Source organism: Manacus vitellinus, unplaced genomic scaffold (genome assembly GCF_001715985.3).
Source record: "Manacus vitellinus isolate BGI_N305 unplaced genomic scaffold, ASM171598v3 scaffold_13_pilon, whole genome shotgun sequence".
Classification (NCBI taxonomy): domain Eukaryota; kingdom Metazoa; phylum Chordata; class Aves; order Passeriformes; family Pipridae; genus Manacus; species Manacus vitellinus.
The window spans coordinates 13,212,746-13,237,238 of NW_021938999.1; the positions used below are offsets into that span (position 1 = coordinate 13,212,746).

Below are 24,493 nucleotides of genomic sequence, written 5' to 3' on the forward strand. Positions count from 1 at the left end.
TTACATGCCCATACTTCTCTTTTCCAGCGGCTTTTTAGATGATTTTTAATCAGTAACATAAATCAGGCTTTGAACTATATCTGCAAGGCCCAGCAGCCATTCGGTTAGCAATGAGCTAAAACGGAGTTCAAAGGAACATCAAAATTGCCAGGTATCTCCACCACATTTCAGAATTAAAAAAAGGTTCCTTTCATTCAAATTACAGAATTCTATATCACAGCTATCCATGGCAAGTCATACAGTGTAAATTTAACTAAGGGACAGTCATGCTGCTTTTGAATCAGCTTCACTTGGGGAATCTTTATTTTGCAAGATCACATAGAGGCAATTTGTAACCTCTGATTAGAAGAGATTTGTTACACTTAATTCCTAATTTTTTTTATCATAGGCATACTGACATTAAGGAATTATAAAAACCAGATTATCTAGTTCAATTTTCCATGTGTCACTGACCCATAAACTGTGCACTTGTGATTTGAGAAAGATTCAATGGTCTCCTCAGTTTTGCCTGGTGGGAGGTGGCTGCACCACAGGTACCCTGCCTGCTCCCTGGCACCACACAGCTGTGTGAAACCTTCTGCAGGGCCTGTCCAAGCCAGTGTGAGTCGTGGAACAGGCAGTTCCTTCTCCTGCTGCTCACATTCCTCATCCTTTTTATCAGAGAATTCTCTCTGGGCATTTTAATGATGATTTATACTTTGATTGTAGACTTTCAACTTCCTTTTTTTCTAGTGCATCCAATTAGTTCTGTAAGTAGTATTTGAATATTGGCTTCATTGAAACTTCAACACATAAAATTGCCTCTTCATACACTTCCTCTTTGTTTAGGTACATAAACATCTTTTACCTCCCCTCCCAGGCTCTGCAGTACACTCATTCTAGGACATGGTGTATAACTGTGTTAGCCTCATCATTACTCAATGTTTTGTTGGCCTGTGTGTCATATGCAAGTTTTATCAGATATGGTATTATAATTAATTCTAAGTTATCAAGCACAAAGTTGAACAGAACAGAAACGAGCCCTGCTTTCTGCAGAACCTTTCAACAAATCCCATCCATCCATGAAAATCTGGACAAAATGTTTACATAAATGTCACAAATGACAAAATTACATATCTATATAAAGATACAAAATTTTATGTGTGTTTTAAAAATCTGCCACCTCACTTCTCTGAAATCCCTCTAAGGTCTGAATCATGGATAAAGCATATTGCTGCATTTTCAGTCTGAACGTCATAGAATACTTAGTCAAAAGCCTTACAGATTTTCATCACAAAAGTAAAAAGATTTATTTTTGGAAAATAAAATTCAGTAAAATGTTGTTTGGAATTTATTTTGTTCCTATCTCCTACTTCCAAAAGAAGTTAATTGTGTATCTGTTCTCTGTTTATTTTTGGTCAGGCTGACCAGCCTAATGCAGCAGGGGATATCTTGGCAGCACTATTTCAATGTCAATATAATAATTTTTTAAAAAATAATATTTCTATATTTATCATCTCATCACTGCTTTTTAATAGATAATAAAATAACATCAGATCTGGTTTTGTAGGAACAGATACTTGTAGAAACCTACCGATATTAACTGAAAACATTTCAGAAATGGGAGAGCACAATATAGCCCAAACTCATGCCAACTTTGCCTAGCAAAAACAAGAGTTGTGCTGGGACTTACTCTTAGTTTGAACCAACAGGCAAAGGATGCAGGGCTCAGTGAGTGAGAAGGCTTATTTAATATGAATGGGTCAGTTTAGAACTTATGAGAATGTTATGAGGGTTGGGGCAGGGGAGGGTTGTGGTTTGTTGTTTTGGTTTGTTGTTTTCATTTGGTTGGTTGTTTTTGGGTTTTGGAAAAATGTAGTTTGGGGATTCCAAACTCTTTTGCTTGCTCCCTACACTACTGATCTGCTTTCATTCTAAGGCAGTTCTGGGGAAAAAACGCCCATGGCTTGCAGGCACGTTGGGAAACCAGAGCTCTGCCCCAGCCTTGAGCCTTGTGAGGGACTGCTGTGAACGCCAGGAAGTGAAAGTTGTGAACTGTCATTATTCATTGACATATCCATCCCTATCCATCAGCAGGGCAGTCACTAAGACCTGTACTGCTATCTCAGCTGGCCAGTGTCAATGAGCAGTGGCCCTGCAGGCCTGGGATAAGCAGCCCTGTGAGCCTCTGGCCCAACACTGCTGTCCATAGCCCTCCTGTCATGCCACAGCCCTGGCAGCACAGCTCTGCACTCCCACCATAGAGCACGTGCCATGGTGGCATTTAAACCACTGCCACATGTTCCCTTTCTTTTCCCCAAAGTTTTCTGGCCTGCAGATAACAGCCCATCCTGTGTGTCAGCACCGTACCTGCTCATACCCCCATTTGTGACTAGCTCTGGATTACTGTCTCTGTACTCCATCAGCTCCAGCTGGACCACACTACTCATCTGGTTCCCACAGCTTGCCCAGGATTTCCCTGACCCCAGCTGTAATAGTGCATTCTTCTAACATTCTTCTTTTTCTGGTCATAATTCTTGTTTGCAAATTGGTCCTACTAATTTAGGAGATAGTTGGATGCCTGACTTTCGTTCAGTTTTTCAGCTTTTAACCAGTGAAGTACCTTGCAGACCATTTAGCACTGCTGACCAGGACTGCCTAACCTTGGACAGAGTTTCTGTCAAGGCTGTAATAGTCAGGGCAATGGTCATTCTGCATACAGCATTAGCATTCTGCAGTAACAAACAGTACTCAGCCTTTCCTGTTTAAATTCCTGATAGCTCTTTCTCATCTAAAAGCATTTCCTGTTTTTGTTCCCTTAGCCAGTTTTATAAATACAGAGTTTTCTTAATCTTGGTTCTCCAAATTCTTGCAGCAAAGGCTCACAATTCAGTTTTATAGTTCTGCTCAGTTTCTGGATCTTCCAAATACCCCTCAGGAGAGAAGCTAAAACTGCATCTATTTTCTTGGGAATAAAGCCTAAATATACTAGCAACAGTTCAACATGATGGAGTAAACTGCGTAGAGTAGTTTGTCAGATTATTCAATCAGGTGATCTTGTGACAGACAAGGAAGAATTATTTCTGCGTACTGGAGAGGAAAAGAAATTAGTTTGTTACTCAAGGTTTTTATTTCTAAATTCTTTTACCACTTCTTCAACACTGTGCAATGCATACTTACAATCAAGTCTTACAGATACTGATGACAGCAATCTTCTTTCCTGACAGTGGTTCTGGGATTTGGTATTAATAATGTCAACAGCATTTAGCTAATATATTTTATTTCTATTTTTAACCATAACATTTTTAAGACAAAACATTTCCAAGAATATTTTCATGTTATTTTACAAATAGATGTAATGCCTGTTTCAACATTGCATTTTATGAAAAAAACATTGATTGTGTTGTTTGATTTTATTTTGTTAACACAATTAATTCTACAAACTTTATTCAAGAAAAGAAAATCTTCTGTTAGAATCCTCCTCTGGTACATGTAGGGGTTTTTTTTGTGGGGTGAGTAAGATTTAAACAGATAAATAGACTAATCGAAGGCAAAACTATTTAGCTTTCAAGGAGAAGATTATATTCAAAATGTAATTTATAATACCAGGCACCATTAGACATAATGTATTATTCAGCTGAACATCATAATGGTATCCAATTCACAATGAAAATTAAAAATTAATAACTTTGAAACCATTAATTTTCTGTATTCTGCATAGATATGAGAAAAGTGACTTAGTCTACCAGAACAAAAAGTAGCAGCCCATTTTTACTACAAGCTTTAAAGATGTTGAACATGTAAACAAACAACAGAATGAAAAACATTACCCAGGCAACTCATACTAATTTATATAAAAGCAAAGCAAATGCCAAAACAAACAAAGGGGCACTGAAATATAACCAACTATGTGATGAGTTTACTTGTTCCTGTTCGGAAGATGAAGGAAGTAGCACCAGAAACCACTATTTCCTGTAATAAGGAAAGTGTCTGTTTTGCTCAGAGCAATTAGTAATCAACAAAATACAACCAGTCTTGCCACTGCATTAGAGAAGATCCTGTATATTTATCCAGGTCTTTGTGATGACATGAAGTGTTCTACTTTTTTTAGGCCATTTAAGGAGAATTAAGGGAGAAAATTACTCAGATATCAAACCCACAAATTTTGAACGGAAATAAACTTAGATGTTACTATTCAAGGACTGTATCTTTCCTCCCAAATCATTTAGGATCAGATTTTGGACAAAAGTATAATAACTTTCTTCACTTCCCCAGTAAAAACAATAGTTTTGCAACACAGTAAGCGTCAGCATAATTTGTTTAACTACAAAACAGTTTTGAAAGATGCTGAGCAGCTTGGCTGTAGATCAGGAATGCACTTAAACACATGTGTAACTTGAAGCACTTGAGCAGTTCCAAAAGAGAAATTCTGGCTGTACTTATGTATAGTAATTCTAGAGTAATAGTCACATTTCCATTGACTCCAGTGTATCTAGGATTTGAACCACGAACTTAATTGCTTCTAATAAAATGCTTAAAACTATGGTTTGTTGGTTTATTTAGATTGACTGGAGTAGCTAAGGAAAAAAAGACAAGCTTTAGGGCACACAAGCCCTTCTTCAGAAGCTGCAGAATTCAAAGCTAATTACTAGCCAAGACTAAAAGCAAGTATAGATGTAAGCATAACTCTGGATGGAATATGGGGCCTGGTATTACTGAGAACGAACAGGAACATTCTGAAGATTCTGCAAACATGTAAACCTAAAACCACAGCAAAGGCCTTCCTTCAGACCTGCTTCATGTTGCTGCTCCATAACAATCACTGGAAGGAGGCAGCAGTTTTATGCCTTTGTTTCTTCTGCACCTTTTGTAATCGGGAGACTCTTTTATTCTACTACAGTTCCAAGGTCTAGTATTAGAGTCTATGTCATCATGCATAGATGAGAAGGACAAATCCACTTTGGTAAATATTTCATGGGAATGGTCCTGTGCAGGGCCAGGAGTTGGGCTCGATGATCCTTGTGGCTCGCTTCCAACTTGGCATATTCTGTGATTCAGAGTTATTTTTATTGGTATTTACTGACCACTACTCACAGTTGTTTAGCATTCTAAAACGGAAAGACTACTGCCATGACCCACACGTAAATGTTTGCAAAAATAAAAAGGACGACTTAACAGAAAATACTTTTAATTTACATGTAAATATCATGCAACATTCATTTGAAAGAAAGCAAATAATATTTATTGGATAAATATGGTCATAATCTACTTCATTCAATCAACAGACTTTACCTGCAATTTATTTTAAAATTGCAATTATTGAAAAAGTCTCTGAATCTCGGTAAGTAATCAGTCCTATTCTGTGGTTTGTTGATATGCTTTGTCAGCAAAATCATTGCTGGATTTGTACTATATTTATAACTAGGAATTAAAATTTTGTATTAATATATTATAGAATTAATTTATCACAATAAGTAATGTTCATATATTTTCAAATGCAGTAAAAGCAAATTGACTGTTCAAGGTACGTACTCATAGGAGCTGCCTTTCAGAGTATATGTGAAAACACTTAGATATGACTGTCAAAAGTTTTTGCATTGTCTTATAGTTATGCTGTGCTTATGTGAGAGAAAAATGGAATGTTCCTGCAGCAATTTTCCTGAATATCTCACTTAGTGTAAAATGTTATGTAGTTGTTTCACACATTATACCTTTATGAATCTTGAATAAATACGTTTATCTGAAGGTCATTTAAAAAGACACCAACCTATGAAGACCTAGCATCATAACAGTAAAGACTGGTTTAAACATTACTGCTGGATATTTTTACACACACACTGATCTTTATCTGCTACAATTCAAAACTGAAATAGTCACTATAAAAAAGTTACTGAAGCTTTACACAAATAGAATGATATCCACTTTAAAATTTTTGCTGATGTGACAGTTGCATATGAATATACCTATTTATGTACCTAATTTTTACTCGCATGCAATAACATTTACAAATGCAACACTTAGTGGTTCAGTGCTGTTTCACACTTACTGGGAAATAATTTCAATTTACCCATACGTACAAAGGAACAAAACATAATGTAACTGGACCATATCCCAAAGAGCCATGTATTTCATAATATTACAGGTTTACCTGATTTTTGGGGTTTCTTTTATGTACAATCCATTTCTGCTATGGGTATACTATGTCCTAAAGCTCTACAGGATTTTGTGTGTCTTACCACTATGGAAACAAATGTGTATCTATGCCTCTGTGTCTCTTTCTCTTATAAATTAACATAATATTTATTAATAAAGTTCTCAATTTTTCAATGAGTTTTTGTTTTGTTTATTTATACTGTGAAGTCTGTATCATGAGTGGTTCATTTGCAGCTCAGGGTTAGAACAGACAGTAGATTATGTAGTTCCTTCTGCTGTAACTATTTAGAATTAAATTTAACAAGGTAATATTTAAAAAAAATGCAGACTGCACAACTGCGCAAAAAGAAATCCTCTCTGCTGAACATTTGCTCCTGGCTCTATCATATTCTAGTAGATGACTTATTTACAGTGTTTTGAATACTGAAATCATCAACTTAGATACTCACATGACTCCTGGTCTTTCGGAGAGGCTAATATAACATGAATGAAATGTCAAATTCCCCTCTGCCCCATTGCTGAGCCTCCTCCTAACAAAACACATGCAGTCCACCTCTGAGGACCTCTGGATTACACTGTGTGCATACACAAAGCTGATTTTCCTCCCACATTAGTGTAATTAGTACTGCCTTCATTAAAATTAACAGAATTCTCACCGTGTATTTTAGGGCAGCAGTGAGCACTAGGATGTGCATAGCACTCACTGGCGCACATGGCACACATCTCCTCCCCTCCCAGCAGCATCATCCTCGCACAATATACACCTTGGAATCTCCCAAGGCACTGACAATAATTACTTGCATCCATATTAACAAGCAGTGTAGGTTTTAGTGTGCTACAAAGCTGCAGCTTCATCAATTCAGCATTGCTCAGCTACAGTGCTGGCAAATTTTAAAGCTGAACTTGTTTTGTGGTTCCAAGAAAAATTTTCATTTTGAATTAACCATACGAAATCTCTTAGTCAGAAAGGCCTTTCACACAGGTGCTGTATGAGTTCTGCCCTGTCATTAGTGACTTGCTGAACGCATTATCATAGATAATTAACATCTAAAGTATCCACTATCCATTAATTAATCACAGTAACGTGAGAGGAGAATCAGCTTTGTGTATGCATACAGTGTAATCCAGAGGTTCTTGGAGGTGGAATGAAAGTATTTTGCAATGGGGTAGAGGGGTATTTGACATTTAATTCATATGGTGGGTTTGTTTTACTGTTTTTTTCATCTGTTTAAATTTCAGATGTTAGATACAGCTTCTTACGGTTGGTAATGGTTTAGATACAGAAAGCCAGAGGTATCCTGGGCTGCATGAAAAGCAGCATGGGCAGCAGGTTGAGGGAGGTGATTCTGCCCCTCTGCTCTGCTCTGCTCTGCTCTGGTGAGACCCCACCTGGAGTGCTGCATCCAGCTCTGGGGTCCTCAGCACAGGAAGGACATGGACCTGTTGGAACACAACCAAAAGGATGCCTTCCAGGAGGAGAGCAATAAAGTGGATTAGAGGGATGGAACATCTCTCCTATGAGGAAACTGGAATTGTTCAGCCTGGAAAAGAGAAGGCTTTGGGGTGACCTAATTATGGCCTTCCAGTATCAAAAAGGAAATAAAAGAAAGACAGAGACTTTTTAGAGAAGCATAACAGGACAAGGGAGAATGGCTTCAAACTGAAAGAGAGTAGGTTTAGATTAGATATTAGGAAGAAATTCTTTACTGTGAAGGTGGTGAGGCACTGGAACAAGTTGACCAGAGAAGCTGTGGATGGCCTATCCCTAGAAGTGTTCAGGTCATGTTGGATGGGGCTTGGAGCAATCCGGTCTAGTGGAAGATGTCCCTGCCCATGGTAGGAGGGTTGGAATGAGATGGTCTTTAAGCTCCCTTCCAGCCCAAGCCATTCTATGATTCTATAAGATATGGTCCCACATGGGACCACAGCATCACATGAGAGGCCTCTCATTTAATCATAATTAAAGCCCCCCAAAAATGGGGGCCACTACAACTGTAAAAAAACTCAAGCAGCTGGTTAAAGATCATGATGCAATACACACACTTTAAAACTGAGGCAGTAGTATGGAAGAAGATACCTTGCACCATACCTTGGAACATTTGGCTTTCCTGCCACAAAAAGAAATTAAATAAATTATATAAAAAATTATTTTATATTAGGCACGGAGATATAATTATGCATATAGTTACATGCTTTATTTAGGAAGTATTTTACCTTGCTCTATTCACTTTTCCAAAGGCAGAAATTCAAGTTCTTGCCCACATTCCTCTATTTCTTTCATAAAAATTTTATTCAGTTTCTCATATATGATTTTATGTACTGTGTTGCTAAAGATGAGAGCAAATAAGATTATTAAATCAGATAATTTTAATTAAAATCTCAAAAACAGCAAAACAGAAGGTTGAAGGCTGATCATTATCCCTACAAAGCACTGTATTTCATTCCAAACACAAGAAATTTATCTATGAAGCCCATGCAGCAGCAGCTAAAGATAATCTCACAGAAAAATGAGCTCAAGAGCTGGTGATGGAAACTCAAAAGGAGGTCATATCAAACAACAGTTATTTGTTGTTAAACCAAGCAAAACAACAAAATCTCTTGAAGTAATCCCCTCTCAGGAATGAGGCCATGAAACACACAAAGAGCTCCTAAGCAGTCTCCCAACTTGTCAGATGAAAGTAAAAGCTGTACAGTTCTAACTGCAGGGATGGAATACACTGTCTCATATGGCTGTGAACCAACTCTAATCAATGAGTTAGAGCAAACCCAGTTCTGACCCTTTGGAATAAAACTGATAGATGGTGTATTGCCCAAATACAGACTATAATTAACTATTTAACTGTAGTTTCTTTCACTATCCAGTAGAATATTTTAGATTATACGAAAATACTTTAAGACATCATGGACAGATACATACTAGCTCCAGATGCAGATTCAGGCCTACACTGCACTACATTATGTAAGATATTATTTGTTGTAAAGCACTGCACTGACAAACTTTGTTCTGAATATTGGGAGTTTCCTGTCCTTAACAGAGTTTGCACAATCATTCTTCAGCCTTCCTGGGCACTGTAAAAGGAGTTTCTGTTATTCCATGATCCTGAGAGCTGCTGTGTATGTGAAGTAACTCTAGAATATAATAATTTATCACCTGGGCCATTATTCCCTAAGTAGAACTAAACAACTGGTGAACACTCATACCTCTTATCATTTCAAAAGAGACTGCATAAGGAAATAATATTGGTGAATCATATGTAACCTGTACTGAGTAGTTCTTCTACTCCTGGAAAACTACTCAAATTGGCTGCAAATTTCAACAGACTGCATGTCAGAGAAAATATAGGCAAGTAGATCTTCAGGAGTAGCCCTGGATTTTGTAATGTTGTCCATGTACAAAAAGGTACACCTTATCCACAGGATTGTAATAGGAAAAAGGTAGTAGAAAAGTCCCTAATTACAAAATAAAGTCTTTTTAGGCTAAAAAGAACTAAAAAAAAAAATAAATTTTCTTGTATTTAAGACTAGCTATATGTGTGAAAGGGCAGATACTATACAGTTCTGTTTTCCTGCTACAGGGTGATAAAAAGAAAAGGAACTTAGGCCTATTTCACCCTTTTTGAGAGTAGTGACTGTGTTAAAAGGGAAGGAGGACAGAGAGAGACACTAGCAAACCCTCCTAGTCAAAAGTATAAAAATGTGTGCTCTGTGCATTAAATGAAACAAAATCCACTCAAACTGGGGGTGTCCTACTTGTAGTATCTCCATCTTTGTAACATCTGCTACTCTCATTATCACATTATTTCCACCTACCATAATCTCTGTTTACTACTTTCTTATCTCTTAATCTGTACTTTCACTTGCCAACATCCTAACCACATGTTGTTTATCTCAGAAATCATTCTTTGTCCTTGATTTCCAAACCAGAAAACTATCCCTAAACTTAATGATTTTCCTCTCCTCTGACTCTGTTCTTTCCTGAGCAGCATTTGACATCGTTGTCTCTACTACAGGAGGTGCCAGGAACCCCCAAAAAACCCTAGTTCCCCGTACGTGAGCTTAACTGTTTTGTAAAAGCTTTTATCCCATATGGTGCCAGTGTGGAAGTCTGCACAAGAGAACACAAAATGAACTATGTACCTGAACAACTCAGGAGGGCAGAGAAGCAAGTCACACCTCCCAGGTGCTCTGCCATTCTCTGAAGCAGTAACACAACAAAGATGGCCAAAAGAAATGTCTGAAAGGTCTTATGAAGTCCTAAGAATTAATGTTGTTCAGGACTTCTTTAAGCAAGGATTTTATACTATGCTTTGCTAGGGCTGAGTGCATGCCTACAAGCCAGAAAATATAAAAATATTTAAATTACAGTTTGAGCATTATCTACTTCATTTTTACACCCTTGCTTATGGTTTATTCAGTGTCAGCATACAAAGACCCCTGCAAAGAACAAAATCCAACACATCCAATAAAAATGGAACATTTGATACACTTTTCCTTTAAACATGACAGGAAAAAAAACCTTTTTAATTTACTAAGTATAGTAGTAGCTGATTCTGACTTAAGGTCTTTGTAGTATAATACTAAAACGCCTTCTGTGCTGTAAAATTATGCTCTTTTTAAACTCATTCTGGGGGCAGAAATTCTTGAGATCCTACAAAACCAAAAAATTCTAAGGACTCATTGGGTCAATGAATTTTAATTCAACAGACTTGCCTAGTAGGCTCTTGTGTCTTATGTTTTGTCTAAGGGTTTTCCTGAGATTCACAAAGTTTTATCCCATGTCCACAGTGAATTCAGTGTTTGGCCCTGCTGGTGCTCATCTGCCAGGGTGGTGGGTCCCAGTTGTGGAGCAGCTCAGCTGCCCCAGGACGGATCATCCCCCAAGGTCTCTTTAATCTGATTTGTTCCATGATCCTATTATCGGGTAATGATATCTTTCCTTTGTAATCCAAACAGCACATGTGCATGGTAGGGAAAAGCTTGTGAACACTGGATAGTTTCCTTAAGAGTTTTATATTAAAGAGGAAAACAAATCACAGAACGACCTAACAGGCCATGAATCTGCAGAGAGCCCCAGTCCTGGGCTCAGGGACGGGGCACAAAATCACAGGATGAGCCGGGTTGGAAGGGACCGTGGTGAGTCATTGGGTCCAACCTCCCTGCTCAAGCAGGGTCATACTGGAGCACATAGAACAGGACTGCAACCAGATGGTTCACAAATATCTTCAGCAAGGGAGACTCCACGACCTCTCTGGGCAATCTGTTCCAGTGCGTGGTCACCTGCACAGTGAAGTTCTTCCCGCTGTCCAGGTGCAACTTCCCATGCATCAGTTTCTGCCTGTTTTCTCTTGGCCTATTGCTCGGCACCACTGAGCAGAGCCGGGCTCCATCCTCTTGACACCCACCTTTAGATACTGAGAGACACTGATAAAGTTCCCACTAAAAGTGGGTGGGCTACGCATCTCTGAGCCCTGGGGTGGGACGGCTCGTTTGGCTTTATGTTCGGGGTGTAAAACGCGGCTGACTGACAAGTCCAGAGAGGAGAGAGCCGCGCTGCTGTCCCTCCCGAGGGCCGACCCCAGCACCCAGCGGCCGGTGGGGTTGGACCCTGATTGCCTGTTCCGTTGGGCTCCCGCAGCGGGAAGCAGCAGGAACCACGGGGCACAAAGCGCTCCAGAGTGAGGACCTTACCCCCTGCGGGGAGGGTTGTTACTGCCCCGCCCGGCGCTACCCCCCGCCCCGGCCGAGCAACTGGGAACCTCCCGCGCGCGGCGCCGTTTAATCCGACCCCAAACGGCTCCCGGGCCGGTAGCGCGCCGGGGCGCGCGCGCAGTGACGTTTCACGCGGCAGCGCGCCTTCCAAGCCCCGCCGCAAAGGTCCGTCCCGCTGTGCCCCCGTTCCCAGGCCCGTTCACGTTCTGCTCCCGTTGTGCCCCCATTTCCAACCCCATTCACGCTCTGGTTCCGTTGTTTCCCCGTTTCCAGCCTCATTCACGCTCTGGTTCCGTTGTTTCCCCGTTTCCAGCCCCATTCACATCCCCATCCTGTTCCGTTCCCCTCACGCCGCCGCCCCCGCGCACGCGCAGCAGCCGCGCCCGCGCTTTTCCCGCCGTGCACGCGCTTTCTTCCCCCCTCCTTCCTCCCCTTCCCCGGCGTGGGCGGTGAGCGCGCACTCGCGCGCCTCCGGCGGGGCGGGGGCGGTTGCGGTGCCGCCGCATTGCGCAGCGCCCCAGGGCCTTGCGGCGGCAGCAGGCGGCCCCCGTGCGAGGCCTTCGGACCCCGCCCGTTACCCTCTCCCGTGTCCCAAGCCCGCGATCCCCTGCAGAGCCTCCCCGCGCCCATCCCCGCTGTCCTGTTGAGGCGAACCCCGGCGCCGCGGTGCCCGGCGCCGCCGCCGACCCTGCGCCCAGGTGAAGGGAGCGGGGGGAGAAGAAGAGCGAGCCGGGGAAGCAGCCGCTCCCCCGCCCTCCTCAGCGCCTCCCCGCCGCCGAGCGCCGCCGCTCCCCTGCTTCCCTTCTCGCGCCGGAGCCGAACAGCCCCTTTCCCAAGATGGGGTGCACGCTGAGCGCCGAGGACAAGGCGGCGGTGGAGAGGAGCAAGATGATCGACAGGAACCTGCGGGAGGATGGCGAGAAGGCGGCCAGGGAGGTGAAGCTGCTGCTCTTAGGTAAGGGCTGCCGAGGGGAGGGTCCGCCCGAGGCAGTTCCCGGCCCCCCCCGGGGAGGGGCAGGTTCCCGCCGGGCTGGGCGGGGGGCGAGGGAGCCTCCGGCCCGTGGGGTCCGTGCTCGGGTTCCCTCGGGAGGCACAGCAGCCCCTTGGGGCGGGTGGCCGCCTCGATTCCTCGGGGATCAGGGGCAGCTGCACGGCTGGTCTGTCCCGGGCCCTGCCTTCCGTGGGAAGGGGAGAACGCCCGAAACTCCTGACCTGGATTCTCTGTTCATCTGCTGAGAGGAAGGAAATGTTACGTCGGAGGATATTTACTCTTAAATGTTGCTTGTAGACCCGAACATACTCTAGACTGTTCCTATGAGAATAAAGTGCAGAAGGCGACAAAAGAACAAAAGGCAAAGCGCCGTTTAACTTTTCGCATTGCTTTTTTATTTTTTTTTTTCCTTTTTGTGGAACTTGCTTGTGTTTCTGAGATCTTACCGCCTTGATGGGGGTTCTACATGTATAATAGAGTGACTCTCATTGCGTGCCATCTCGGGTTCTTGAGTTTGGCTCACAAGTACTTGAAGCTCGCCTTTTTGTGTGTTTTAAGTGGTATATAGCTTGTGTGTAAAAGATAAGTAAGATAAGATTACATTTAAAATTACAGGAAAAAAGGAAGTGAGGATTTTAATTAGAATACATTTGTGCAGGAACTAAAACTACTGTAGAGGTTGGGGACAGCTGAATGCTGCAAGATTTGCATTGAATCGATGTCGTAGGGAATTTTGCAGTATATTCTGTATAGCTAAACCAGACTGAATCCTTCTAATCGAGAGTTAAAGTGGCTGTTGGGTTGCAGTTTCACCCTCAGATCTGAAGTTTTAGGCAAACTTTTTAAATGATTCCTCAATTTCTCACTCCCCTCGACACTGATTTTGCTGCATTGCTCGCCTCCTGTTTGTTCACTACAAACATTGCAGTAGACCTCTTAAATAACTTTCTGTTGCTAAATTCAAAAATGGCTCTAGAAGGGTACAAAAAAACTGAGCAACTTTTATGTGTCGATGAAACAAATCTAGTATGGGAAAAACAAACGGCCTAAAATGTGTTTATAGATTTAAAATTTTACTGGTGAGAGAAACAAAGCTTTTCTTTCTGGTTTGTTTTCCAGGAAGTGTTAGGTTTTTGGTTGGTACAGTGCCTATTCCTGAGCACCTTTGGCATCCTCAGATTGTTGCATGGAAAGGTTCTCCTGTATGGGATCCATAACAATACTGCAGAACATAGGGGGTTTTTTTTTAGAAAAAGGTGGTAAAGTAATGCTTTATGTGTCTTCTGGCAAGGCATTTGAAATGATTTGTCAGTGTTTTGCTGTTCCATATGGAACTTGTAGTACCTGTAGTTGAGTACTTGTTGTAGTATTTTTCATCATATTCCTTGGATACGGATAAAGTCCATTTAAAGATGCTTTAAACTTGAGAATGGATTTTGTTGCTATTTTCAGTTGTTTAATGCTCTTATGTACAAAGCGCTATGTTACGAGCTTAAATTTTATAAATTTTCTGTTTCTAATACTGAAAAGATTTTCTGCTCAACTCTCATGAAATCTTAGGATATGGAACAAATGGTCAAATACATGTGGATTCTCACATTGTTCTGAGCAGCGGCTTGGTTGGTTTAGTATTTCCCCATACCTTATTAAAAAGAGGTATGAAGGCAAAGCAGGCTGGCTTCTCTTAGGACCAGTGTTAGGGTGATTGTTTAAACAAAGATTACCTGTGTGTTTAGTGAACTCTGAATGAGGTTTTGTGCATACACCTATGGATGCATTTGTGTATTTCACATGGTCTGGAATGGAAGTTTTTCTGTTAGTGTTCCTTGCAACTCTATCAGATGTCTTAAATGTGGTGTGAATGCTTTATCCGATGGCAAAACTATTTAGAGTTACTTCCACTGGAGTCACTTTCTTCTCACCACTCACTTTCCCAATTGCTTGTTCAGCCCACATGTCATAGTTTATCATCTACTCGGTTGTACTCCTACATCTATTTATGGGCTTGTTCTGCTAAAAAGACACTGAAATAAAAGGAAAAGTACAAATTGTGGTCTGCTGCCAGGAAAATGCGGTGTGTGAGGAACATCTAAAATACCTTGCTTATGTAGAAAAAGGTCATGTAGCTCTAATGACCCCATAAATCAGATTTACTCCAGCATCTATAAAACCTGTATTTTTATATGGTGATTGGAGAATCCTACTGGAAGCTTGAGCTAGAATGCTCAAATGAAGGAAGATATGTTCATAAAATCTGTCTATTTCTAAACTTGAAATTTAATTTATTCCATTATATGCTTTTCCAAAGGTTTTTTCTAAAACAGGAAATTATGGGGATTTAATTACGAGAGAGATGTGACATTGCTGTACCTGAAACATGACTTTGTGTACACTGTGTATCACTGATCCATGTTACATTTATATTTTGTTGTCCTGTCTCTAGGAATAAGCAGATATATCTAATCTGTGCAAAATACTGTTGAACTGGATTATCTAAATTCTTTTGTTATATCTGTAAATTGCTCCATCCCTTTATACAATTTTGACTGCAAGTCATTTGGAATAAAATACTGGATTCTAAACATTATCCACATATAACTATTTTAACCTTGTAATTCTATGCACTTCAATGTGCTATCCCAACAGCAGGAGAGCCTTTCTTTGAAAATTTCTGGGAGCCATCCTCATTCTTAGAAGTAAATTGGATTTGAGCATATAGTTTGTAAGCCAGATGAAAAATGCTTGGTTTTACACGGGATTTTGATGATTATATCTTTTAAAATTATTAAATAAACAAGCTTATTTAATTGAATATTATTTTCAGTCAGTGTGTTACAAAGAAATACTTAAGTTGCATGAAAACTCTACATAAAGTGTAAGTATAATGTATTATATTGGCCAACACTGAAAATTTAACATACCAAAGTATGTACTTTTCCTTAAGCACTCTAATACTTGTGTCAAGTTGACAGTTCCTAAAATTTTGTGTCCTAATTGAAGTACTGTTTTGTTTTATTGTATTTTTTTGTTGTTGTTTCTTAGCTTATATACTTAGTGTGAGATTTTGGAGAAGCAGTTTATATTTTGGCTGTCTTCCAAGCAGAGAAAGCAGTAGACCCAAGTTGGTTTTCTCTTCCAGGTTTCTCATCTCAACTTTTAGTATTCAATAAATAAAAATTCCACTGATTGCAGAACGAATGTAATTCTACTCGTGCTGGGAGGTGGCAGTTCTGTGTGACCGATCCATGTGCTGTGTTAATACACATGTGATCCAGATCAGGTGTGGATTTGCAAGTGCATTTCTGTCGAATTAGCTAAAGCACATAACACTGAATTTATGCCAACTGCAGGAGAACAGGCAGCACCTCATTTAGCAGAAGGCCTTCTGGTATGAGGTTAGCTCATCAGGTTTTATGAGTACATTCAAATTGGCAGCATAAATTTATAGGATTAGCGCTTTATCTTGTGAATTATCACATTCTTCACCTAATATAGCAAATTTAGTGTTAAGGTTCTTATATCTTGAATGAAGAGGGCAACAGATCTGCCTTAAACGTTCTTTAGAAGTGGATCCTGGATCCAGGAGGTCACAGGCCATGTATTTGACAGCTGTAATTATGTGTCTTCTTTCTGGATAATTATGGTTGTAGATTTAAGTTCAATGGATACCTTTATACTCATGACCAACAGAGCCAGTTTTCTGTTCCTGAACAGATCCTTGTGATTCATATTGGAACATTGGCATGTCATGTTCTTAAAGATAAGTGGCTTTTAACTTAAGACAGAGTACAGCTTTTAATCTTTTCCATTGCAGTTCTTCCTGTTCCTTAAGACAGTAACTAGAACAATTCTATTTAGTTGTTGTTTTAAATCTTCACATCTTGGGCATCTTTTTCTGTCTGCTTTTCTTTTGTTATAGACCTGCATCTTTCTGTCTGCTCAGTCAAACTGACTCCTGCTGCATACTCATCTTTTCAACAGCGTGATCCTCACAGTGCTTGGCAATACCTCCCTCCCTCCAGACCTGATTGCACATCGGACTGAAAAAATACATTTATGCTGTTCGTGCCATTACTGCTCTTGCCTTTCCTCCAGAGTATTCTCTTTCTCCACACTTGCAGACAAGAAAGACTTCAGAAGTCTGAACTTATGGGAGCTCTCAAAAAAGCCTTATCCTCACAAACAAGTATTGCACATTTCAGAGATGTTGACCTCATCTTTATAAATTATGCCAACCTAGTCTAAAACATTTCTAACAAAACGTTTCCTGTCATGCCTTCAGAGACAGCTATCTGCAGATATTTACAAAGTTCACCTCTTATTGAAAAGCTGTTTTGTAGTACCTAAAAGAAGTATTTGATGTTTGAATTTGATTTTTTGCTTGTTGGTCTCGTCTGTGTTACCCCCCTGCCCCCATTTCTGCCTGTCTGCTTAGATTTAGCAGGAATTCTGAACTGAAAGCTCTCTTGCATTTTAATATGGTACAGTTGGACTCTGCAAATCAGGATTTTATTTGTGTGGAGTTTTATGTCTGACTTTGTAGTTAAGTCAGGGAAATTCTCCAGCCTTTGTACTAAATATAACAATAATTTCAAAGAACAAAAGTCAAAATTACTAGATTCTCATAGTGTGATAATCCCCCTTGCTTTTGTGAAAGGAGGCTCATGGATGTGCAGAAAGCACAGCCATTCAGTTATGGTTATGTTTGTGTAATTGCAGTTTGGGTTCTTTTATGCTTGTCACTTTCTATCTGAATGTTGGTGTAAAGGATCAACATATTGGTCTTTATTGTGTGTATAGACTTCACTACAATACAAATTATCTTTAGTGATTTGAGTCTTCTGTTGCATTATTATTTTATTTCTTCTTTTTGGAAGTTACTTTATAAGAGCCTTATTTATGATTGTATCACGATTTTAGTTCTTTAAGACAAAATTTACGTCAGTACATGTCGATTTAGAAAGGGTTAAAGAGGAACTGTACACTTTTTGCTGTGTTGTGATATCAGTAATAGTGACTTTGCTTTTTAAAATCTTTATTAAAAAGTGTAGTTATGGATATATGAAAATTAATTTAACTTACTTTTTGCACTAAATATTAAGGCTTTTTTTTATATTTTAGAGGTTAGAAAACATCTGAAGCTTAAGAAATGGTTTTCCTCTAAGTTTTCTTTCAAAAACAATGTAATGCTTCTTTCTGGTTTTTTCCCCCTCCTGAAGTGGAGGCTCTGGTTAAGGTACCTTTTGGTAAGCTGTCCACTCCCAGCATCAGTGGGGCTTCAAGACCACACATAAATTCTGTAATACACTATGGCATAATTACTGTCTTCTATTTTTTTTCTGGCAGTACAGTTTATTGTATCATCGTTGTGCTGATATGACAGTTTATTGTTCTGTAGATAATATTACCAAAATTCACCTAACCTCCTCTTGTGGAGTTATTTTTAACTCACATCAAAACTACAGTTTACAGTATAGCTCCCTGCATAGTTATGTTGGCACAACTTGAACTCAGGGCTTTGTGCTGTAGTTGGGTTGTAATGATTTATATAATCCTATTGTCAAAGTGGATTGTTCTTTTGCTGCCACGTTTTACCCTTTAGATGTTTTGGTCCTCTGAGAAGGAGAATTGAACAGTTGACACATCCTAAAGTCTGGCTAAATAATTTGAAACCAAACCATGTGTCTGGCTTAGAGGGCATGAAATTCTGAAATCAGTTTTGTTGTCTGGCTTGATGATTGTCTGCAGTGTTTCCTGTAACATGCTGTCTGGCAAATGTCGTGATACAAAATTGGAAGTAGAAAAGAGGTATTTAAGGTGTTCTATTAAGTGTGAAGGTGAGGTTTTTTTGTTTGGTTGGTTTTGTTGGTGTTTTTTTTGTTTGCTTGTTTTGGTTTTTTGTGGGTTTTTTGTTGTTTTGGGGTTTTTTTGTTGTTTTTTTTTGTTGTTTGTTTTGTTTTGTTTTGGGTTTTTTTTGTTTGGTTTTTTTTTGGTTGGTTGGTTGGTTTTTGGGTTTTTTTGCCATGGAAACACTGAAATAAAGATCTGAACTGACTGGATAATTAGCTATTAAAAGTTTTTTTTCCCAGGACATGTATAGAAGAACCTGTATTGATGAAAACTTGCTATTCTGATGTTGAGTCTTAGTCATTGTCCAGCTTTTACTGAGGTCTCCTGTTCTCTCTATTCCCCTTGTTTGCTCAGTGCCCTACTGTGACTACAGGCTTTGTGTAAAGTACACAATTAATCTGTAAATGGAACTCAGTTGGCTTCACCTGAGAGATTTTGTAACCAAAAAGTATTGAAGTTGGTAAGGTATATAGATAGTAGTTGAAAAAATCAGAACTTTGAACTTCTGAGAGCAAGAAGTTTTGAGTGCACTGTAAAGAAAAATGAAGGTGTTGGAGTGGCTCAAGTTAGTGACATTTCTGAGTGGAAAGATAATTAAAATTTTGAAATTAGACTATTAAGACAAAAATAAACTGTATTTGGTGAGACACTTTTGTGTGCCAGGAATGTATGCTTCTGCAGTAAGAGATTTGAACTCTTTTCTTAGTGCTAAACATATTTTGTTCTCCTTCTTCATTAAGTAGGCACAGAAAAGACAAAATAAGATTTCTTAATCAAGGTGGGAACTGAAGGAGTGATTTTGTAGACTGATTACCCATGTTTGTGACTGCTCATAATCCTTTCACTGTATAGCTCTAAGTATAAGAGATGGGGACTTGGAAGATGTTTTGCATCATCATGGCTTTGCCCTTGGATATCTCAGAGCTGTGGAGCCAACTTCAAAATCTCTGGAATTATCTAGAGCTTGAATATGTAACAGAAGGTGAAGTATCACGTATCACTCTATGCTGTCCCAGCAAAATGGCCTAAAAATCACCTAGTGTCACACATACTCATATGCACTAAACCTTGATTTGAAAGTATGTTATCTGTTCAGGTCAAATTTTGACTTTCCTTTTGGTTAAATTGCTGGTTAGCCCTTTCCTTGAAACATATTTTTGTGTTATTTTTAAAAATTTCTCTTGGTATAGTTCTTTCAGGATCTCAACTGATGGAGTTAATTGACATAGAGCATTTAAGAACCAATTCTTTAAATAAGAGGCTTGTTAAATATGTGATAAGCAAATAAATTGCTTTCTTGACTTTGGTAACTGAAGCTTTGAATAAGACCATTTCTGGTATGTTTTGGTAACAACTTGATTTATCAACTTGCCGTGTTGACTTATAGATGTGTGCTTATTTGGTTACTCTATATTTAGAGATACATGTAAACTTCAATATTATAAGTACCTACATAAATTGATATTGAAATTAGAAAATTTCACTTCTTGTGAAGCTACTTAAAGGGATCAACACCATTTGAATATGCTGTGCTTCAACTTATGAAATTAACTCTACCTCATTACTTTTTCATATGTACTTTTTAGAAATGTAGTGTTGAATTTGAAGTGAGTAATATACTTAACAAAGGTACCTGATTAAATCTTTAGTGAAATATAACAGTATCTAGGCAACCAGAATGGACAGGAAGTCTTTACAATCATTACTCTAAGCAGATTGCTTTTATAGAAGAAAACAATGTACTGGAATGAAAATTCCTGTTGAAAATGTGAATCAGGTTTATAATTCTTAATATTGTCTAGAATTTAATATGATCTGTTTCTTGAAATGAAAATACTGTTGGAACCAAATGACCACCTGTAATCCCATCTTCCTTTTGCAAAGTTGATAAAATGTTTTTTTGCATACAACTCTGTTGTTTTTTGCATGGATGAAGCTGTTGAAGTTGTTTGGCTTGTAATGGTTGTTATCAGTCATGGACATAAGGATGTTCTGAATCTCTGGGTCTTTTTTAATAGTTTCCAGTAAAACTCAAGAGGTTCTTGCCTACTTTCTAAATCTGAATTGGAATGCTGGAAATATGCAGTGGATGTTGTCTAATGAGCAGCAGAGCTGTTCTAGAACCTCTGGATTGCTGAAAAGGAGAGTGCTCTTGCAGCATCCGGCTGAATGATTTTGCCCTCTCCTTGTCACTTTTAAATGCTTGATTCTTTTTTTTTACTGGTTCAGTAGTCAAACTGGCTGTCCTGTGTGGACTTAGTTTGCTGCCAGAGTGGCCAATTCAGCTGATATTTCATAATGGTCTGATGAGGACCTGACTAAAAGCGTGATGAGGAGTGGAGATACCATATGCAATTGGAGTACTGGAAATGCATAGCAGGAGATGGAGTGGAAAGTGAGTGCAGAATAGGATGCTTCCAATTTCTGCATATGTGTGTCACAGTTCACTGTAGAATTGGCTTAGGAATAATGTGAAATTGTGTTCCTCTGCAAGGTCCAGTTGGTAGAAATCTTAAACTTTCTTCAAAACCCACTTTTTTACAACTTAAGGAGTGTACTGATTGGAAGTTAGAGGTAGGAGTTTGTTTTCATTCCAAATCCAGGGAGCCTCAGACCTGTGTTTTCTCATGTTCTTCTATTTTATAGATTGTAGGCTTGACTAGGAAGAATCCTCTTCTACTTAGCACTTGGTGCAGAATGCAAGATGATAATGGGCAAGAAGTACCACTGCCAGCTCAGTGTGCAAACAGTAGAGAGGAAAATGGAGACAACAGTAAAGTTATACTAACATAAGTAAAATACAGTGTAAACATTGTATTGGAATGCAGTTTTAAAACTTGCTATGACTGGAGTTACGGGTCTTGCAGTAAAAATTGGGAGTAAACCAGAAGGTTGTCTTGAATATTTTTAGATTTTATTTATTAAATGTTTTTTGAATACTTGTTGATTTCAGACCTACCATTGATGTTCTATACAATGGTGGAATGAAAATAAGCTGCTGAGTCTCATTGAAGTGCTGTCTGTATTCTTGATTCATTAAATATTTCTTGAAGCATTTTGAAAGTGGATTTCTCAGCTGTATGCAGATTAAGTTACTGATCCTTAATAAATCTGATAAACTCTTAGCAAAACTGTTTTATACTTTCTGAAGCATATAATGCTTAAGCATAAAGCCCTTAGACATTGACAGGGATTCCTTCTGATATGCTTTAGTGCCTCAGTGTTTGCTAGCAAAGGCTGTCATCTAATTCCTGGATGAGAGACTATTTAGGTTATTTTCTCTGTCTACTGTTCTGGAACATGGGAGCTTTTGAGGTTAGGTTATATCAGGCTTTGAGACCTTGTTTGAGGCCTGACAGACTGCTGTTTATGTATATATGTGTTTATGTCTTATTCCTTGCTTCTGGGATTATTGTGTGCAACTGCGTGTTGGAAGGGGTTGGAATTTTTACATGCTTCATAGTTTTCTCAGTTTAATATGAGACTGGTCAAATACAAATTTAAACTACAACAACCAAAAAAAGCCAGTTTTTTTTTTTTTAAGTATTGTTAACCACCAATAATATGCTACTTGAGAATAGTTTTGTGTGCAAAATGCATGTGCATGTAATAAAAGAATATGGTTGCCTGTACATATGAATTTTCTTCCTTGCTTCAAGTACAAATAGTTCTGAAAATATTTGTATTTGAAAAAGGTTGTTCTAGGTATCTAAGATCTTTTTACATTTTAATCTCTGTCACTTTAAATACATACAGTTTTTTGGTGGAGTTGGAGACATTGGAGAGAATTTAGGTCAGCTATCAATGTGCTTATTCTTATTTTTGTGGATCTTAGTCCTTGAGATACAAAATGAAAAATACTGTTAAGTGTGGATGAATACTGAAAATTTATGTGAAATTTATTGCTCTGTTTCTACAATAATGGGTCAATTTTTAGTGTAATTGCACTTGTCCTGGTATAAACTTTGACAGTACCCATTTATCGCATATTCAAATAATGCCTTGGTGTTACGTGACAAGTGGAGCTTTGAATAAAATCTGCGGAGATTTACATGAGAGATCATTTTCCTGTTTTGATAGAAATGCACACACTGCTTTCTGATTGTCCCAGCTCTTTGTACAGTTACATAGTAATATGAGGTAGCAGGACAGTAGGTTCTGTCACAATTGTAGATAATACAACAGTAGTGTTGTTCTGAATTGCAGGCAGAGACTGCAATGAAAATATGTTGTTAATTCCAAGTTCCTTTGTTGTATCTCTCCACCAGAATAACCTGCATAAAGTATGCCTCTGTTGTGGTGGGGAATGTTTTATAAAGCATTTTCGATTGTGATGAATGATAGCCTGCTTAGTAAGTTCTCTCTGGTATCTCAGTCGCTGAACATGCAATCTTTGCACATCATAGTTATAGCTCACTGAACAGTAAAAGGCCATGAAGGCCAACCATACTGTCAAGAACAATGTCAGGGCACTGTGAATTTCTAGAGGTTTATTGGCTGTATACTTGGAGGTCTGGATGAGGCATGCTGTACTCTGTTGGCAGAAATCGACTCTCTTGATAAACATTGTAAGAGTAAAGGAGATGCTTCTTTCTGTTGGAGCAGTCAGCATGTCTCTTTTGGAGTGGAGACATATACAATATCCACTCAAACTCATGTTCTAGAAGGTCTTGAATCATGTTCTTTCATCCCATGATCTCAAATTATGCAGTGATTGTTTCTGAGCATACTAGTATGTATGGAAGAAGAGAACTGCTTTAATTTTTTTAAGTAACAAATTTAAATCTTATTTCAGTTTTGTAGAGGAAATAATTTATTTGGTATGTTGAAGTTCCATTTGAAACACTAATAAGGTTTTGGGCATTGAGTTTTAAGGAGATTCCCAAGTCTTTTAGAGTATAGTAGTGGATGCTGGCCTTTAATACATTTAAGTAGTCAACTGCTAATCTTATCAAGCTGTTGTCAATATTGACATGTTAGATAAACCTGAACCCACAAATGTGTAGCTGCTGGTGGTGTCACACACAGTTGTCAGGCAGCAAACATGATTGCAAACTAGTTTTCACCTCTAAATGTGCATTAGTTCCCATATTTATTTTCTGGCATAAGTAAGAGTTTTATTTCCAAACCTTCGAGTCTCAGCTTGTCACAGACCTGCTGGGTTTGGCACTTCACACAAAGGAAGCTACGCCTATATCTTAATTGAAATAAAAAGTACAATGGCACTGTCCCTGGGAAAGGCAGTGACACTGGTGTTTAAGAGATCTCTTGTACATTCTGAACAGATACATCTTTTTAAAGTAGCTTCAATTCCAAGGTACCACATTTCCTTTTGAATGTTTTGCAGAGTTTCTGAAATATGACACTTTGTGTTGTACTGCTGCTCTCTTTTAGAGTGAGACAATGAGTGTACAATAGGGTTATGGTATAAGTGATGCACATACTAGTGATGCAACAACTAGTAACTTGAAAGAACTGAGGAGTATAGGAACAGTTTTGAAGAGCTAGATAGAATTTGTATTCAAAAGCTGCATGCATTTAATTTTGTGTGGTACATGAAATTGCACATTACAATTTATGTCTGCTTATCACATGATTAAATCCTAAACAAAAAGAGTGTTTCATAAACCTTTTGTCATCAAAAGATACTATGGACTAATTGAAAATTTCAGGTAGCTCAAAACTCAGTTCGTACTTTTAAAGATAAAAAGGTTGTTGTTGCCTAAAAGACTGAGGAGAAAAAAACATCAGGCTAATTTAGGTAGGAGATAAGAAGAGCAGAGCTTTAATGAGCCCTTGACCTACAGGAAT

General features: G+C 38.9%; 1 protein-coding gene across 1 annotated transcript in view; it reads left to right on the forward strand.

The window, feature by feature from the left end:
- Nucleotides 1-12,559: 12,559 nt before the first annotated feature.
- The window catches only part of LOC103760818 (guanine nucleotide-binding protein G(i) subunit alpha-1), a 32,572-nt gene continuing 20,638 nt past the window's right edge, over nucleotides 12,560-24,493 (forward strand). Inside the window, exon 1 of the mRNA XM_008927357.3 lies at nucleotides 12,560-12,796. Within this exon, the coding sequence (XP_008925605.1) occupies nucleotides 12,679-12,796 (118 nt within the window). The 5' untranslated portion in view covers nucleotides 12,560-12,678. The remainder of the gene's footprint in view (nucleotides 12,797-24,493) is intronic.